This window comes from Siniperca chuatsi, linkage group LG13 (genome assembly GCF_020085105.1).
Source record: "Siniperca chuatsi isolate FFG_IHB_CAS linkage group LG13, ASM2008510v1, whole genome shotgun sequence".
Classification (NCBI taxonomy): domain Eukaryota; kingdom Metazoa; phylum Chordata; class Actinopteri; order Centrarchiformes; family Sinipercidae; genus Siniperca; species Siniperca chuatsi.
In genome coordinates, this window is record NC_058054.1 from 10,138,978 (window position 1) to 10,155,688 (window position 16,711).

The 16,711-nt window shown below is 38.1% G+C and overlaps 1 protein-coding gene across 3 annotated transcripts in view; it reads right to left on the reverse strand.

Annotated features, from left to right (window-relative positions):
- Positions 1-4,796: 4,796 nt before the first annotated feature.
- Positions 4,797-16,711, reverse strand: part of si:ch211-106h4.4 (MAM and LDL-receptor class A domain-containing protein 2) — a 32,225-nt gene continuing 20,310 nt past the window's right edge. The window contains exons 34-48 of one of the 3 annotated variants that reach the window (XM_044221075.1): positions 16,353-16,556; positions 16,151-16,259; positions 14,353-14,475; positions 14,063-14,162; positions 13,709-13,868; positions 12,497-12,611; positions 12,202-12,345; positions 11,376-11,563; positions 10,854-11,019; positions 9,795-10,013; positions 8,105-8,283; positions 7,219-7,456; positions 6,863-7,022; positions 6,232-6,349; positions 4,797-4,893 (exon numbers count right to left, since the gene is read on the reverse strand). In XM_044221075.1, coding sequence (XP_044077010.1) covers positions 6,322-6,349; positions 6,863-7,022; positions 7,219-7,456; positions 8,105-8,283; positions 9,795-10,013; positions 10,854-11,019; positions 11,376-11,563; positions 12,202-12,345; positions 12,497-12,611; positions 13,709-13,868; positions 14,063-14,162; positions 14,353-14,475; positions 16,151-16,259; positions 16,353-16,556 — 2,133 coding nt within the window. In that variant the 3' untranslated portion in view covers positions 4,797-4,893; positions 6,232-6,321. Of the gene's footprint in view, positions 4,894-6,231; positions 6,350-6,862; positions 7,023-7,218; positions 7,457-8,104; positions 8,307-9,794; positions 10,014-10,853; positions 11,020-11,375; positions 11,564-12,201; positions 12,346-12,496; positions 12,612-13,708; positions 13,869-14,062; positions 14,163-14,352; positions 14,476-16,150; positions 16,260-16,352; positions 16,557-16,711 lie in introns of those variants that run through there. The other 2 variants (XM_044221076.1, XM_044221077.1) reach the window with 2 other exon arrangements.

Below are 16,711 nucleotides of genomic sequence, written 5' to 3' on the forward strand. Positions count from 1 at the left end.
ACCCTACCTTTAGATCCTATAATAAAGCCCAGTACCCCTTAATTATTATGAATAGTAGTGGGCTCACTACACTACCTTGAGGTGTACCATTTTCTACAGTATACTGACTTGACAGTTCTGATCCTATTCTTACTTGGATATTCCTTTCACACAAAACATATTTTATCCAATTGAATACTCTCCCTCCAATCCCCAACTTGTGTAACTTAATCAGAACTCCCTCCTTCCACATCATATCGTAAGCTTTTTCTATATCCAAAAACACTGCAATTACTGCCTCTTTATTTTCCTGGGCTTTCCTTATTTCACTTTCTAGTCTAACAACTGCATCCATGGTACTCCTACCTTTCCTAAACCCACTGTGATAATTTGCTATCTTTTCCTTTTTCTCAAGCTCATATGATAACCTTTCTGTTATCATTCTTTCCATTATTTTGCATACATTAGAGGTTAATGCTATTGGTCTATAGCTGATGGGTTTTGATGGATCCTTGCCAGGTTTCCTTATCGGAATTACAACTGCTTCTTTCCATGTTTTTGGCAATCTTCCCTCTTCCCAGACTCTATTATACAGGTGCAACAATTTCAGAAGCGCACTTTCTCCTAAATTTTTTAACATCACATAGCATACTTTATCTTTCCCCGGTGATGACGATCTTGACATTTTTATTGCTCTCTTCATTTCTCCCATTGTAAATGGTTCATCTATTATACAATCTACTTCCTCTTTCCTTTCTAATATCCCTGGATAATGTCTTATTTTCCCCTCTCTCCTTCTTCTCTCTTCGTCTGATAGGTTTTCTGAACTATGTATCTTTACAAATGCTTTGACCATGCTCTCTGCTTTTTCCCTATTTGACACCACTGAACCTTCCTCTGTTACTATAACCGGGTATTCCCATTCCCTTCTATCTCCTCCCATCCTCTTTATCATTCCCCATACTGCACCTACTGGAGTTGTTCTACCTATCCCATCACAAAAAGTCCTCCAGCTAGCCCTCTTAGCCTGTCGTACTGTTCTTCTCACTGTAGCCTGTGCCTTCTTGTACTGGATTAAATGTTGCATATTATAGGTTCGTTTGACTAGTCTGAATGCTTTATTCCTATCCCTTACTGCTTGCTGACATTCCCATGTCCACCATGGTACCAATTTTCTCTTCTTCCTATTTTTATTTTTTGGAATAGACCTCTCTGCTACTATTATAACTGCTGATGTAAACTGATTACTCAGCTCATCGACATCTTCAGATACCGCCATCCTCATTATCGCCTCCTCACTTAATATCTGGAACTTGTCCCAATCTGCCTTCTCAAATATCCATTTCGGACTTCGGAGATCTATTGCTGATTCTTTCCCCGTATTTACATTTATTCTCGTACCTCTACCATCATTCATACATACTAAATTTCTATCCTCCATCAACTCTTCAATTACCCTTCCATTTGAGTCAGTAAGATCGCCTCCCCACACTGGACTGTGAGCATTAAAGTCTGCGCACCACACTACTTTATTTTTGTCTTGCCCTTGTATTGTCAGTAAGTTATTCAGATCCAAACTTTTGCAGGGATTGTAATAATTTATTATGACCATTTCCCCCCTCCCATCCCATATTTCCACCATTACACATTCCTGATCATCTCCCACACCCAGCTGTCTATATATTCCTTTCTTGATAAATGTAGCACAACCCCCGCCTTTCCCAAGATCTCTATCTTTCCTTATCCCTAAATATCCATACATTATAAAATTTAAGTTTGGCTTCAGCCAAGTTTCTTGAACACAGATTATGTCTGGTTTCACTGCCAGTGTTTTAATGAAGTGTTTGAATTCCTGACCATTAGCCAGTAAACTCCTGGCATTCCATTGTAGGAGGATTACCATTAAGATTAACCAACCCATGGTACATCCTGACTTGACTGAATGGCAAGGTTTTCCCTCACCTCTTCCCACGTCAGTCCTATTAACCCAAGGTGATTCACTGCTGCTTTAACTACTAGCTGAATTTTATCTTTTTTGGATTTAACATCCGCAGTACTATTGATAACACCTGCAATGAATGTAACGAGGTCTCTTTTATCCACGTATACCCTGTCATTTGATCTTTTTTCCTGCTCTTGGTTCCTGATTGTCCCTTGACTGTTACTGTTATTGCTACTACCTTTGTTCTTTCCATTTACCATACTTGCTGCTTCAGCATAGGTCATTTTTCTTTCTACTTTTGTCTTCTGGATTTCATTCTCGCATTTCATAATCTCACAACCTCCATAGGCCACATTATGAGCTCCACCACAATTACAGCACTTTGGCTGTACTCCTGCTCCACACATCCCATATTCATGATCCCCCCACATCTTGCGCATCTTCTCTGCTCTTTACAGTTCGTAGCTATATGACCAAATCTTTGACAGTTAAAACATCTCAATGGTTTTGGAACATAAACTCTCACTGGGTAACTCAAAAAACCCAGGAATACCTTTTTTGGCATATTGTCTTCTTCAAATTCAATCAGTACTGTTTCACTTTCCTTTTTTACTCCTTCTCTTGTTGTTTTCAGCCTTTGAGCTTTTATTACTTTTCCTCCTTTGATATTCTTCTTGATTTCCTCCATTCCTACACTCATTGGCACTCCTGTGATGACTCCTTTACTTCCAACATCACCCCCCCCCCCCATTTCCCTGAGCTTTCCACCTTAATTTTCCCTATCTCTTTCATTTTAAGAGCTTTCTCAACTTGATTTTCATTTGCACATCTTATCAGTAGATTACCATCATTTAGCACCTTTGCGTATATTATTTCTCCCACTTTATTCGCCAGGGATGTTGTCAAAGTCAATTGGTTGATTTTCTTCATGTCACTTTGCGGTTTCTCATTAAATCTTACTATGATTGTGTATTTGTCAGGTCTTTCTCTTTGATTTCCCTCTATCTCGTCATCTCCATTCTCCGATTTCTCTTCATTATCACTTCTAGCTCTTTTACTCCCTTTATCTTGATTGATATGTATCAATCTCCCTACTTCCCCCCCATTCTCTTCATCGCTCTCATCATTGCAATCCATATCAGCCCAACTAGCATTACCTACCTCTGATCCATCCACAGAACAGTCGCACTCAACCGCCTCACAAAAGATATTTCCACTTCCACTTGTTTTTCCCGTAAACTTTCGACTACTATTTTTTCGTTCTCGGCCTGCTGATGCTGCCGCCATCTTTTTCGGACCATGACCTGCACACTTCCTGGAGCACGAGCTCTCTGTTAATTGTGGGTTTAGTCTCGTGCAACGGGATTCGTTTCATGAAGCCGTTGAGAGTAACATGTCTCACGTGGCTGAGAGGGCTTGACAGGCTGAAAGCGCGTCTCCCCCCCCCCTTGCTTGTATGGGTGTGTTAACATGTGGGCACTTGTCTGAAAGAGAAAAATGTGAGTGAGAAATGTAGAATAGTTTTTAAGCAGGGCGGTAGCAGCAGGGGCGTTGTACTGAAGGGAACAGTGAAGCTAAGCTACCAGGTTGCCAAAGTGGGGAGGGCCCTCAGAAACTCTGGAATTAAAAGTTTGTGTTTTATCGACAATTATGAAATTGTACGTTATTAGCATTATAATCTAACTAGTACTGTTGGTTAAATAAATGGTTTGACAGATTATTTATTGTATCGAAAACAACAGTAAAGCCTCTCAGCCTCTCAATGTTCTTAATACCATTTTAACTGAGTATTTGAAGCTTTATCTGTTTGTATTTCTGTGATAACCCGTCATGCAGAGTCACTATTGATCATTTACTGTGTCAAATTGTACATTTGAATTGCTGCAATTTACATAAACATGACAAATAATTTTTATCATTAAAGCTGTAAATATACACTTCACAAACAAACATTATGCATTAATAAACTGTTACAAAACAGAAAGTTGTCATTTCAGCTCTGTCAAAACATGCTCAGCAGAATGGGGGAAAAAAGTAATCTTTACAATGTGCATTTTGTTAAAACTACAACACTATAAGCTTTAAATTTGTCAACTACTCATTTAACAGGAGAACTGGTTCGGCTGGTTTTACATCAACAGCAACATAAGACAAGTTATCACAGGATGTTAAATTCCATTTTATAAAAACGAGTTTTCATTTTCAAAGTACAGCATTGGCTAATCCTCAGTCAAGGGGTGTGTTCCTTTGCTTGGCAGTATTTGCAGGGAAGCAATAAGTATGTTCATATAATTAATAATCCAGTTGTCATTTTTAAAACTAAAAGGGTCACTGATACTTTTAGTGAACTTCCAATACATTCTTTGATCCATTTTTCTCAGCAAAATGCCACACTAACATCAGTATTTCATCTGCTAAATAACCGTTTTAATGGAAATCAAATATATCTCCAAGAAAACATAATTTACAAAATGGTTGTGGTTTATTTGTTTCATTGTAGTTATTAATCTGGACTAAGCATCAGATGAAGTTACACTGGCAGCAGTTACATGCGGTGAGGGATCATACAGATTGTTGAAGAAGGAAAAGTCTGATTCAGTTCCATGTTGTGTGCCCTGGAAGGAAACAAATGTTTTAATCATCTGAACTCTGAAGGCTGGACAAGATGTTTTGTTTATAAATCCAGCTCACTTACATCTATTTTGCAGTCAAAGAGGTCAAACGCAGAGTTCTGGTTAATTGCGTCATTATTCATAGTTAACGTCTGATTCCTGAGACACACAAGCAGAAATGTCAGCCTTCAAGATAAATCAGCATTCTTCAGGGTTCTTATGTACATCACGTAAATTATTTATGTATTTAAATAACTGTGCACATTTTACTACGCTTCCTGTTCAGCATAAAGAGGAAGATGGAGATGATGACTCCAGCCAGCAGAGTCAGACCAACTGCCAGACCTACGGACAACGTATCTGCGCACACAGAAAGAAACATGACAGCTCGACATTTGACATCAACTCCTTTCTAGCATGCATTTCTTTGCACACTACACTTCCCACTTGCACACTACACTTCCCACTTGCACTGATGCTAACCCTTACTTTTAAGCATTTGCATTAGGAGTTACCTGATTAGGTTGTTCCAATATTACCATGTCTTAAAGGATAAGGCTGGCGATATTCTACATTTTTCAACAAATCCCATGAAAAGACCAAAATGAACAACGAATTGATCCTACTAACAAGTGTTGTCTATGCAGTCAAAGCCCGATATAGCTTATTGTTCAGTGCCATAGAGCTCCACTGTTGTCCAAACACATAAATGAGCCATACTGTTGCACTTGGTGTGTCTGACACACACTGCCCTGCTGCCGTAAATAACTTTTGCACATATTAATCAGCATCTGAAATTAATCCCTATTAAATGCACTATTTACTCCTCTTTGCATAATGTTTGCCAAAACTACAGTGCTCAGCTGTTTTAGGAAATAACTGAGCCTTTAAACTTTTTATTTATTTATTTGCCATTTTAAAGATTTAAATTTTCAGTAGGAAAAAAAAGGGTCAGAGTGCCAGAGACAGAGAGGGAAAGCCTGAAAGTAGCCTACTGAGAGATTAAGAAATGTATTGTTGGTTTGGGCCTCACATGGGATTTGTTGACAGTAAGAAAAAATGAAATGACACCAGGCTTATCCAATAATGCAATAAGACAATAAGACAAAAATCCTTCTAGAAAATGCTGCTAAATGCTTAAACCTATATCTGTCCCAAATACTTTATACAAGTTGTTGTTTACACACAATATCTAGGCATTCAGAGGAGATGAGTGAGGGGGTTAATAAGATAAGACTTGATTTATTCCAAGGGAAATTGTTGTGCAGCAGTTGCAGTGCAAAGTAGGAACTAGTGCAAATGTATAGAGTGCAAATAAAAACAATAACGATTATCAATAGGTGCCAAAACCAAATGTACACAATGCCAGAAATGTAAACAGGTTAACGGTAAGGACCACAGATATGTATGAGAAGTAGCATATAGCTATGTATTTACAATATCAAATCTGAAGTACAGGTAAATGTATATGGTTAATTCAAAATTTTCGATGACTGTCTGTGATATTCTACATGATGTCCCATTATTGCGCATTGTGACCCATTATGAGTTGTAATGATTGTAATCGGATATGGATTTTGTCAGATAAACTGTCAACCAATTCATAGGAAAAACATTTCCAGTAGAACATGTTTCTCTCTTGTAAAATACCTCGCAGCTAAAGAATAATTGAAGTGGTTAAGGAGGGTTTCAGGTTACCATCATCATCAGGAGGGTCAATGGGGGGCTCTGAGTAGCAGCCGCCAGGGAGGATGGTGACGTCATCAAGAGCAACGTCCCCACCTGTGTTCATCCCCCTCTGATACACAAACACAAACTGTGACAAACAAAAGAGAGTTAGACAGTTTAAACATATTAACCAACAACAGCAATCTATACACTTTCATGTGACTGATACTTGCTCTAAACTGACTATATGTAGTTTTTGTGTTTAAGTTGTATTTTATCGGGAAGGTCCAGGATATTAAAGCTTTTTTTTTTCATGTTTGATTCTCCTGCATGCTATTAAGAACTGTTGAAACTGCTTTTCAATCAACCTAGTAAATACTAAAAGGTCAAACTAAAGCAAAAATATATATTTTGATGAAACCTATTATAAGCTAAATATTACCCAGAATGCTTCTTTATGTTTAATAGGCACAGTGGCCTCCTGCCACTTGTCTCCCTTGTTTCCTGTCTCAATCCACTTCAGAATCCCTTCTTTGTTGTCACCGTTTAGCATTTTTCTATAAGACAGGACAGCACAAACTTAAATGTAGGTATTGAAAATGTTGTCAGAGTACAGTTCATGTTTAATGTTGCTACTCTGCAGACATTAACAGTTAGTTACCTGTCATTTATGTAAACTCTGAGAGTCCCAACGTGGTTGCCATACATGTGGTACCAGAATGTCAGACAGTGACCTCTAGTGGACGGCTGGAACACATCACTGATCAGGAAGGACATGTCCCCCCACGCACCCACTGAGCTGTCCACATATAGATAGTAACCTGATGGAAACACAATGCAAGAGGACTCAAAAATAATGAGATTATATGACATGATATAGTCAACATCACTTAAAAAGTGTACAGCTGGTATGCTGCACTAAAGCTACAATCTTGTACATGTCTGACCTGCTTACTGACTACAAATTCAGACTTGGTTCAAACCTAGAATCACAGAATTACATATATGTATTATTACCGTGTGTTGAGTTGGTGGTGTGATCAACACTGGGTCCGGTGTTGGGGTTTGGGGAGGCTCCTCTACCGCGGAGCCAGTCCCCCTGGTCGACTCCTCCTCCCAGGTTGCTCCAGCGACACGTGTTGCTCTCAAAGTCACAATGTCCAGGTGGAGGACACTGAGCGTCTGTCAGCTGAACATCATCAAAAGCCATGTCTCCCTCCTGGGTGGCGCCAGCCTTCACACCCTCTACCACGATCTGAAACAAAGCGTGGAACGATGGAAACTGCCTACTGTAAATACTAATCTATAATTTAAATCATCAGATCACATTCTAGTCTCATTTTGACACAGTTTTAGACTCAAAGCAATCAAATCAGTGATTAGCGAAAGGGAATAAAGAAACTTTAAAGTAATGGAAATTTAATTAGAGTTATTTTTTGTTTAAACTAATAGCATGAGCTGTTAAAGGATCAGTTCACCCAATTTAACTGTTAAATGTCACACTCACTCCCAGTAATATCTAGATATGCACATTGTTTAAGTTTTATGTGCAGAGGTTTAGAGGTATCTGTCCACAGTGAGGTCTGTGGATTATTCTGGTTAAGTGAGAATTTGTTTTTTGGGTTTTTGTAATTTGGGTGACCTCATCCTTTAAAAGAGCTATAATAGTCCCAACTAATACTGCCTTAAAAGTTCCTGATGTTGTTTACAGGATTTCATAAATTTTTTATAAGTATAAAGTAGCATAAAATGAAAACATTCAAACAAGTAAAAGTACTTGTACAAGTAGTACAAATGTACTTAAGTACAGTACTTGAGGGAGTGTACTTAATTAACTCCCACCATTGTCCATCTCTGTTCCTCTGTATTACCAGACTGTTTCGGGCAGATGTTGGTGACTCACCCTGTAAGGCTGAACTCGAGGCAGAAGTGACGCCTGAGCGAATCTCCACAGCCGGCCCTGGTCTCCTGTCTGAGAGAAAATCAGAGCTTGCTTCCCTTCTTCACTCTGCTGGTAAACGTTCAGCATCCCCATTCCTTTGCCATACATGTGGTACCACAGCTGCACACAAGCTCCTTTGCCTGAAGGTCCATATGAAGGAAAACTATATCAAATGAGATTCTGTAACTGAAATATCACAGGGAATATCCAGAGTGTATTGCAACACACCAACACAACATAGTTTTGTTCATCTTTTACCCCTGTAAACTTTAGACTGCTTAGATGTCCAGATATTTGTGTTTTATTGCAGAGAAAAGCATTGTTGGAGTACATTTACTCAAGTACTGTACTTACGTACAAATTTCAGTTACTTGAGTATTTCCATTTTATGCTACTTTATACTTCTAGTTCACTACATTTCAAAGGGAAATATTGTACTTTTACTTCACTACATTTACTTGACAGCTATAGTTACTTTATTTGACAGCTGGAGTCATTAGTTACTTTACAAATTAGCATTTTACATACAAACCATATCAAATAATTATGAAATATGATGCATTGTTATAGATTTAACTAACCTACAGTATATACAATTAGAGCTGTAATGATTAACTGAATAAGTGATTAGTTGATCGACAGAAAATAAAAACTATTTTGATAAATGATTAATCATCATTTTCCATGCAATAATCACAAACATTTCATGATTCTAGCTTCTCAAAAGTAAGGATTTACTGCTTTTCCTTGTCTTAAATTACAGTAAACAGAATAGTTTTGAGGTCTGTACAATTGGTTGGACAAAACAAGCATTGTGTCATTTTAGGCTCTGGGTAATTGTGGTGGCATTTCTCACTATTTTCTGAAGTTTTACAAACCACACAATCAATTGATTAATGGAGAAAATAATCAGCAGATTAGTCCATAATGAAAATCCTCATTAGTTGCAGCCTTATATAAAAGTTTAAAATTAACTCCACCAACCAACTACAACAGTAAAATGCTGCTTTCACAATCATGCAGGAGTAATAATCCAATGATTAAACAGTCACAGCCATTTTTCTGCATTGAGTACTTTTACTTTTGATACTTTAAGTACATTTTTCTGATCATACTTTACATACTTAACTAATAATTTCAATGCAGTATTTTACTTGTAACGGGAGTATTTTTACAGCGCGGTATTAGTAGTTTTACTTAAGTAAATGATCTCAATTCTTCCTCCACCACTGAAGAAAAGTGTCAAAAAAAAAGTCAGCAGTATGATCAATTAATACACTATCAGTTAAATAAATTAAATGGCCAGTTTACTGGGCAGAGAAAGGAGATCCTAGACATTTGTGAGATGTTGGAACTGGTGGGTCAAACCCTACAATCACACTGTATTCAAATGTCTTAAATCAGGTGTCTTCCCTATTAGGACATTTAACTGAACGTTTTGGCCCTGTCTGGATGTGATTCAGTGTGTGGAGGAAAGTGGCCGCTGAGAGCTTATTCTCAATCTAACTGTTGTACTATCTTGCTAATTGTGGGAAAACAAGAGTAGAACTAAATCAGAGCCAATCGATGGGAGCATAATGTTGATCTTAGCTTGTAGATCTCAAAGGAAATATTCAGACAACAGTGGAGGACATACTGGTGACTGTCTCACCTGCAGGGTACAGCGGTGAAGACATTTTTGCGGTCTGTCCGGCGCGGTCAGCAGCAGAGGAGGACAGGTAGTAGTAATGTCCCGCGGGTGTGTTGGTGGTGTGGTCGCTGTCTGGCCCAGTGTTGGGGCTGGGGGTGGAGCCCGACCGTCTGACCCAGTCAAAGTCATCGGTGGTCTGCTGCTGCCAGTTACAGCTCCCCTCCTCGAAGTCACACGTATCTACAAGATAATGTTTTGGAATGCATTATAAAAAGTATGCATACATTTAGCAAAGAATAAAAATGGTAACTCAAAGTTTAGCACTCAGTATTGCTAAAATACTGTGTTTGGGACTCAATCTAAATGGGATGTTAAACAAGGACTTAACAGGAGGTTACCCACAATGCTTCAAAAATGTTCTCTTGCATTTGTGCCTTTGTTTTCCTGTTTTCCTGACAGCCCTTGATGCATAATAATTTGTGATCAAAAAGGTCTTTGACTGATAATTTCTAATCCTGTTGTACTCAAGTACATACCTGTCTGTGTGTTGTTTACATGTATACTGTATGTACTTTGTATGTTCATCTCTCTTTTCCTATGACTGTTTCCTCCCTGGTTGTTATTTTCTTTTAGTTTGTTAATTTTCTTTATGTTCTGCACTGTCAGGAACTTTTGACATCCACTAATAATCCTTAAAAAAAGAAAAGCTGACATTATTCTGTATTTCTTATTGTCAAAGAATCCTATGAAAAGACCAAAACCAACAGGTGATTCTCAGCCACAAGCACATTAAAGCAAACTAAATAAATGAGGAAAGGAGGGAGATAGATAACATGTTTACTTTATTGCCTATCAGAGCAAGTGAAGGAGGATGATGTGGTTGAGAGGATATGATTCACTTGGCAGAGACAGTTCTTGAAAATGTGTCTCGACTCTCTTTTTCTAGTTATTTTACTCAAGTTATTTTTCACTTTTAAAGTAGTCGACAAAGCACTAGAAAATCGCAGTCTAGTCAACTAAACTAACGTGTTAAATGCCCAGTTTTGTTTCTGTGATTTTCTCCAGCTTCAGTCTTATTACCAGAGGCAGGACATGGTCCACTGATGAGGGAGATGTCATCGATGGCTATGTCTCCTGCCTGTCCTCCCACTGTAGCCTCCAGAATCACTTGGTGGACTTTCTGCAGGGTCACGTGGATCTGCACCAGCAGCCACTCATCCCCTTGATTTCCTGATTTTTGCCACACCTACAGGAAAGACAGGAGGCTGAGTCACTCGTTGCAATGAGGATGTGAGGAGGTTTTTGCAACACCATGGTATGCACTGAAACTGTGCAGCTTGCACTCATTATACAATGCATTAATGTTATTTTGCAATCAGCATTTCACAACTACGTGAAAAGTGTAATAACAGATAGAAACCCCGGTGGGAAAAGTCACAAATATTTCTCAATCGTCAAAGCCGTTTTTCTAGCACTTTAGTAAAGGGAAGTAATGTGTCCAGACACAATTATTAATGAAAAAATGTGGCCTTCTTTAACCTCTATTATTTCTTTGCTTGGTAAAACATACAATAAACTAAATTAATTTCATGCATGTTTTACCAATGTTTTCTTTAAGGGATCAGCTGTTTGTAGAAGCATCCTTAGAGATCCCACAGTAGCTCCAAACATGTGGTGCCAAAATGTTAAACAGTATCCTTTTTCACCAGCAGGTGGCAGCAGCAAAGACTTCAGCTGGGCCATATTTCCCTTAACACTTGGTGGGGAACTCTTGATGAAAAGGTATTTGCCTGTGAAACAGCATAAACAGTAGTTTTAAACCTTTCTGGCTTTTGACCCTTTAACACAAAGAAATGTGTACTTGCAACTCTTTGTCACAGGTTGAATATATCTATGAGCTGTGAGTTCAAGCAAAGAGTGATTTTCATATGAAAACTTGCGAAGAGGTGAAAATATCCAGTATTTCAAAAAAACTAGAAAAAAGGCTTAAAAATTTTTAAATTTAGGTGGAAGAATTTTGTTTTTTCTTATTTCTGACCCCGGTAATCATCTTATGACAAAATGTTACTGTTTGGTAAGTAATTATGTTTTACCGATATGAATTCAACTTTTAATTTGTTAGAGAAATATTGTTATAAGAAATAAATTGCACCACTGTTCAGCAGTATGACTAACTGACACAGAGTCAGTTTTCTGTCTTTATGACTCTTCTCTACTTCGCAAATTTTCCAGTAATGGTCACTTGTGTGGCCACAGTGACACACAGCAACAGTTTCAAAATCTTGCTTTAAAGGAGAATTCTCAACACAGGCAATGATGTACTCACGGTACTAAATGTAATTCATAAGTGAACAACACTACTATTAATGTTATTTGTATAATGTTTTAGGAGACTGCTTGTCTAAAGATAGCCTAGAATAAGAGTGACCTTTGCCGGTAGTGTGGTCTCCTGCAGGCCCGGTGTTGGGGGTTTTAGTGGGACCAGACCTGCTGAGCCAGTCCAGCTCATCTTCAGCCCCCTGCACCCAAACACACAGACCATCTTCAAAAGAACAGCCACAGGCAGACAGAGCTGAGGAGGGGAAAACAAAATTCAGAATTAGCCAACTTTCCTCCCAGATGCTCTCTCCTGTAAGTTTTTACAAAGCAGACAATTTATGAAGCATACCACTACTACTCACTTCCAATAAATTAACATATAATGTTGATGAAACCTTATTTACCTGGTGGTTGGTAGGATTTTTCACAGTTTAGAAAAGAGATATCATCCACAGCAACAATGTGATCTCCAGCAGTAGTGTCCGTCTGAGTCACTTTTTTCATGCTACTGAACCAAACCTAAGAATAAAAATGATTACATTCATGCGTTTGATGGATTAGTGTCCTAAAAAAAAAAGGAAACATTGCACTGCACTGCACTTCAAATATCCTGTACATGGACATATTTTGGAAAATGTAATGCAGTTTCCAACATTCATACACCATCCTCACCCTTATGCTCACCCTACACTACTGAGACTGATATTCACATCCCATACCCTTTCTCTGTTTTGAGTTGCCTGTTTATTAGGTACAGCTAGCCAAAAATAATGCAGTCTAATATGAGCAGTAGCTTCAACCTTCATGAAGGTTATAATGTTCAGTTTTTGGTGAAAATATTTGACAGAGGTGTTGATTTATGGACATTTATACATTTCTCAGTATAACACAGTATAATTCAACTATAACTATAAATGTAACAGCCAAAATGATCATTAAGTTAAATCAACACCTTTCTAAACAGTTTAAACAAAAACTGAACATTATAGCCTTTATGAAGGTGGGATTTATTGCAGGGTTGTTGTGTTAGACTGCATTAGTTTCAGACATGTACTGTACCTAATAAACTGGCAACTGAGTGTATTTCCATATATATTTAGCAATATAGTACATACCAATAAGGATATAATAACAGGATTGTACATGTTTTTTGTTTTTTATCTTATCAAGATATACTGCAAATGGTAGATGTGGTATACTGAAAATACTGTATATGGCAATTTTTTTTACACTATACAAAAGTAGCATTATGTGATATTTTCTGCAATACATGGAAAATATAGAATTTTATTCTTTCTAACTTTCGAATGGATGTTTCCTTATTCGATCTCCATTCATTGTGAATGTCACCACATTAAAGAAAAACACACCACAAGCTGCCATGATAGTCCAAAATCTCCCATAGGTATTGAATTGGATTGAGATCTTGTGACTGTGAAGGTCGTATCATATTTATATGATTCAACCATTCAGCGAACCCTCGGGCCCTCTATAGAAGCTTCTTCATAATGTTTTTATACTCATTTAATAGTTATTTTTTCTAATTTGTCACTTGTCTGCATGTCCCTTTCATTAGGATTAAAATATAACTGTTCAGCAGATACTCGAGCACACACCTTATAAGGCTGCTGGTGCGGGCCTAGAGGCAGATGCTCTGGGGTCCAATGGGAGACAGTGTTGTGACTGCGTGACCACAGGATTGCTTCACTCCCCTCAGCTTGCTGCATAAGCACTCTGAGTGACCCAGCACTCTGTGCCCTGATGTGGAAGTGAAACCTGCGTTTAGGAAACAAGGAAGGAAGAAGGGGAGAGTGTTGGATTGGGAAGAGAGTTGCGTGGTAGAGAGACACGGTCGGTGGAGCGCATTGAGCAATTCATACTTGAATATTCAACCCTATATCAAAACAAATATTCTACAGACATTATGGATGATGAGAAATGTGGCCATCAATGTCATGGTTATCACTTACAGAATCTGGCAGTAGGGGGATGAAGGGGGGAGTGGGGGACTCTGGAGTCGGGCCTCACTCTGTTTGGACCCCTGACTGAAATTCACTCTCATGTAGTAGCCTGAGAACGAGGGAAAACATCCTAAATTCACAAAGTTGACACAAACATGCTGATTCAACTGCTGTGGGAAGAGTACAGTTATGATCATTTCAGGGCCATGTCATTTAAAATGTTGAACATCTTGAATTCTTGTGCTGTGGGTCCATAAAATCAATACACTATTATTCAGTCAATAAGCCACTAAAGTCACCTGTGTCTGTAGTGTGATCAGTGGGCGGCTCGGTGTTGTTACTGGCTTTCTGTCTCTGCCACCTGCTCTGTCCATCACTGGTGTCAGTCCATCGGCACTGGTTACTCTCAAATGTGCACGGACCTGAAAGTTTAAGGCAGGACATGAGTAATGCTGCTGGGGAAAAAAGGGAGGTGAATATTGGTTCATGAATCACATGTTTTTGAGAGAACGTTTAAAATAATCTGCTTTTGTGACATTGTGTGCAACAGAGAACCTGTGTGAACTTGAAATTTAACACAGTAACAAAATGTGTACAATTGAAATAGACCATCATGTCTGTGCTTGACTATAAAGATATCTTGTGCTCTCATGCTGCTCATTCCACCTTAAAATAATTTGATGCAGTTTACCACTGTGCACTGTGCTTCACTACAGGAGATAAATATTGTGTACTACATGGAAAACTAGGCTGGTGCTCACAAGCAACAAGAAGAGAACTACACACTATCGTTTTTGTTTATTATTGTATAAGGCAGAGAGCAGCAACTACAGAAGCAGTGAAGTTGATAAAAAAGGGTTTCAAGCTGCGTAACAGATAGAAAGTTTGTAATGCCTTTATTTGCCTTTTTAGACTGATTATTTTACCCCAGAAATTATTGTTATAGAATCTACATAATACCTAAAAACATAAATACTGCACTATGCCTTTCACTAATCAGGGAATGTGAGGGGAAAACACAGTATCTACCAACAAAATGTGTTCTTTCAGCTTTCCTGTCCATTTAGCTAGTTTGTTTAAGAACATTTTAAAAACTTTATTTGTATTATTAAAGTGGATTTAAATGTATCTCTGTTTTGCTGTGTTTCTGATTGGCCTTCTACTATTAATATTTATGTTGAAATCAATCAATTATAATAGCTGTGGCTATCTTATGAGCTAGCTTTAACTTGATACAGCTGTCTTGCTGTTTTAACTATTCAGTTGGCTGTCTTTCTGTGGCAGAGCGCAGAGCCGACAGATTACACAACCAGAGTGCAGTTACTGTAGTTTGGTTTTTAGCTCTGTTTTGTAGTTAGCCTACTGCAAATCTGACATGCTGTTTCTCAGTAATTATACATTTCTATGGCAGAATAATTGGCAAGACAGAAGACAAAAGGTCAGATTCTGGTCTTAAATCTTTTGTTTTTTTATGTACTAACTGCAATACAATAACACCAAAAATGAAAATAATTTGCATCTTTCAAAATGTATAGCTACTCTGTCAGTTCTCTATCTGATGCAGGGGATCTCAGCTTATTGCAATACAATCTTCCTCCATCAAGAACTTCATATTTAGACTTAAGGTTTATTTGATGAGCTAAACTATAACAATTTTCTATATATATATATATATATATATAGTATTACAGCTAATCAGGTTACCTAATAATTGAACATACTGTATAAAAGGTCAAAAAGTATATGTAATAAAATGCACTTTTTGACATGCCAAATCATTTTCTCATTATGTTATTTGTCAGCAAAACTTATTCTTTCTCAATCCCTCACCACATGACTAATTTTATGTACAGCTGGCTTCATCAAATAGAAGCAGTAATTTTTACCCACATGCTCAACTCATCTTTTTCTCCCCTACTTAAAAGAATGAGATTACCACCCTGCTTTACCACTAGCCTGCTAATGAATCCATCTGAGCAAAAATGTATTTGTTATTGTAATACATTGTATACTGCTGACAAAATGGTAGAAGCATTTGTACTGCAGGTCTCCACAGCCTGTTATAGATGGATGCAGTAAATGCAACACGCAGCTCACCACAGCCATCCTCGTCCTCCCCCTGGGGGCAGTCTGGATGATAATCACACTGTAAAGTAGCCAGAATACACGCTTTTCCAGCTGACTGCCAACAGAAAAACTCATTATCCTGTAACACCAAAGAAAGAGGATTATTTTCAGCAGGTTTACAGACTTGTGTTATGGAAAACCTTATTAGTATTAGTTATGTCAAGTAGTTTACCTGACAGGGGTGGATTGGTGCAGTTGATGTTGAGGCTGAGGGTGTGGCTGGAGAAGTGGGTGTGTTAGAGGATGTAGGTGGGGCAGAGGTGGGTGATGGCAGTTTGTTGTTGTCAGGGTCAAATACACACTCCCTGGAGAAAGAGATATCGTCCAGCGCAACCAGCCCTCTGCGACCATCACCTCGCTCATATCTGAAGACAATCTGAGAAGGAATTGTTTGTTACTACCTTTTACTTCTGTTATTATGAACTATCAGTGATAAAAGACATCATAAACAAAGTATCAAAGTAAAGTCAAGGCCAAATTTGTGATACTAATTTTGTATAACCATCAATGCCATTGATATGAATCTATTTA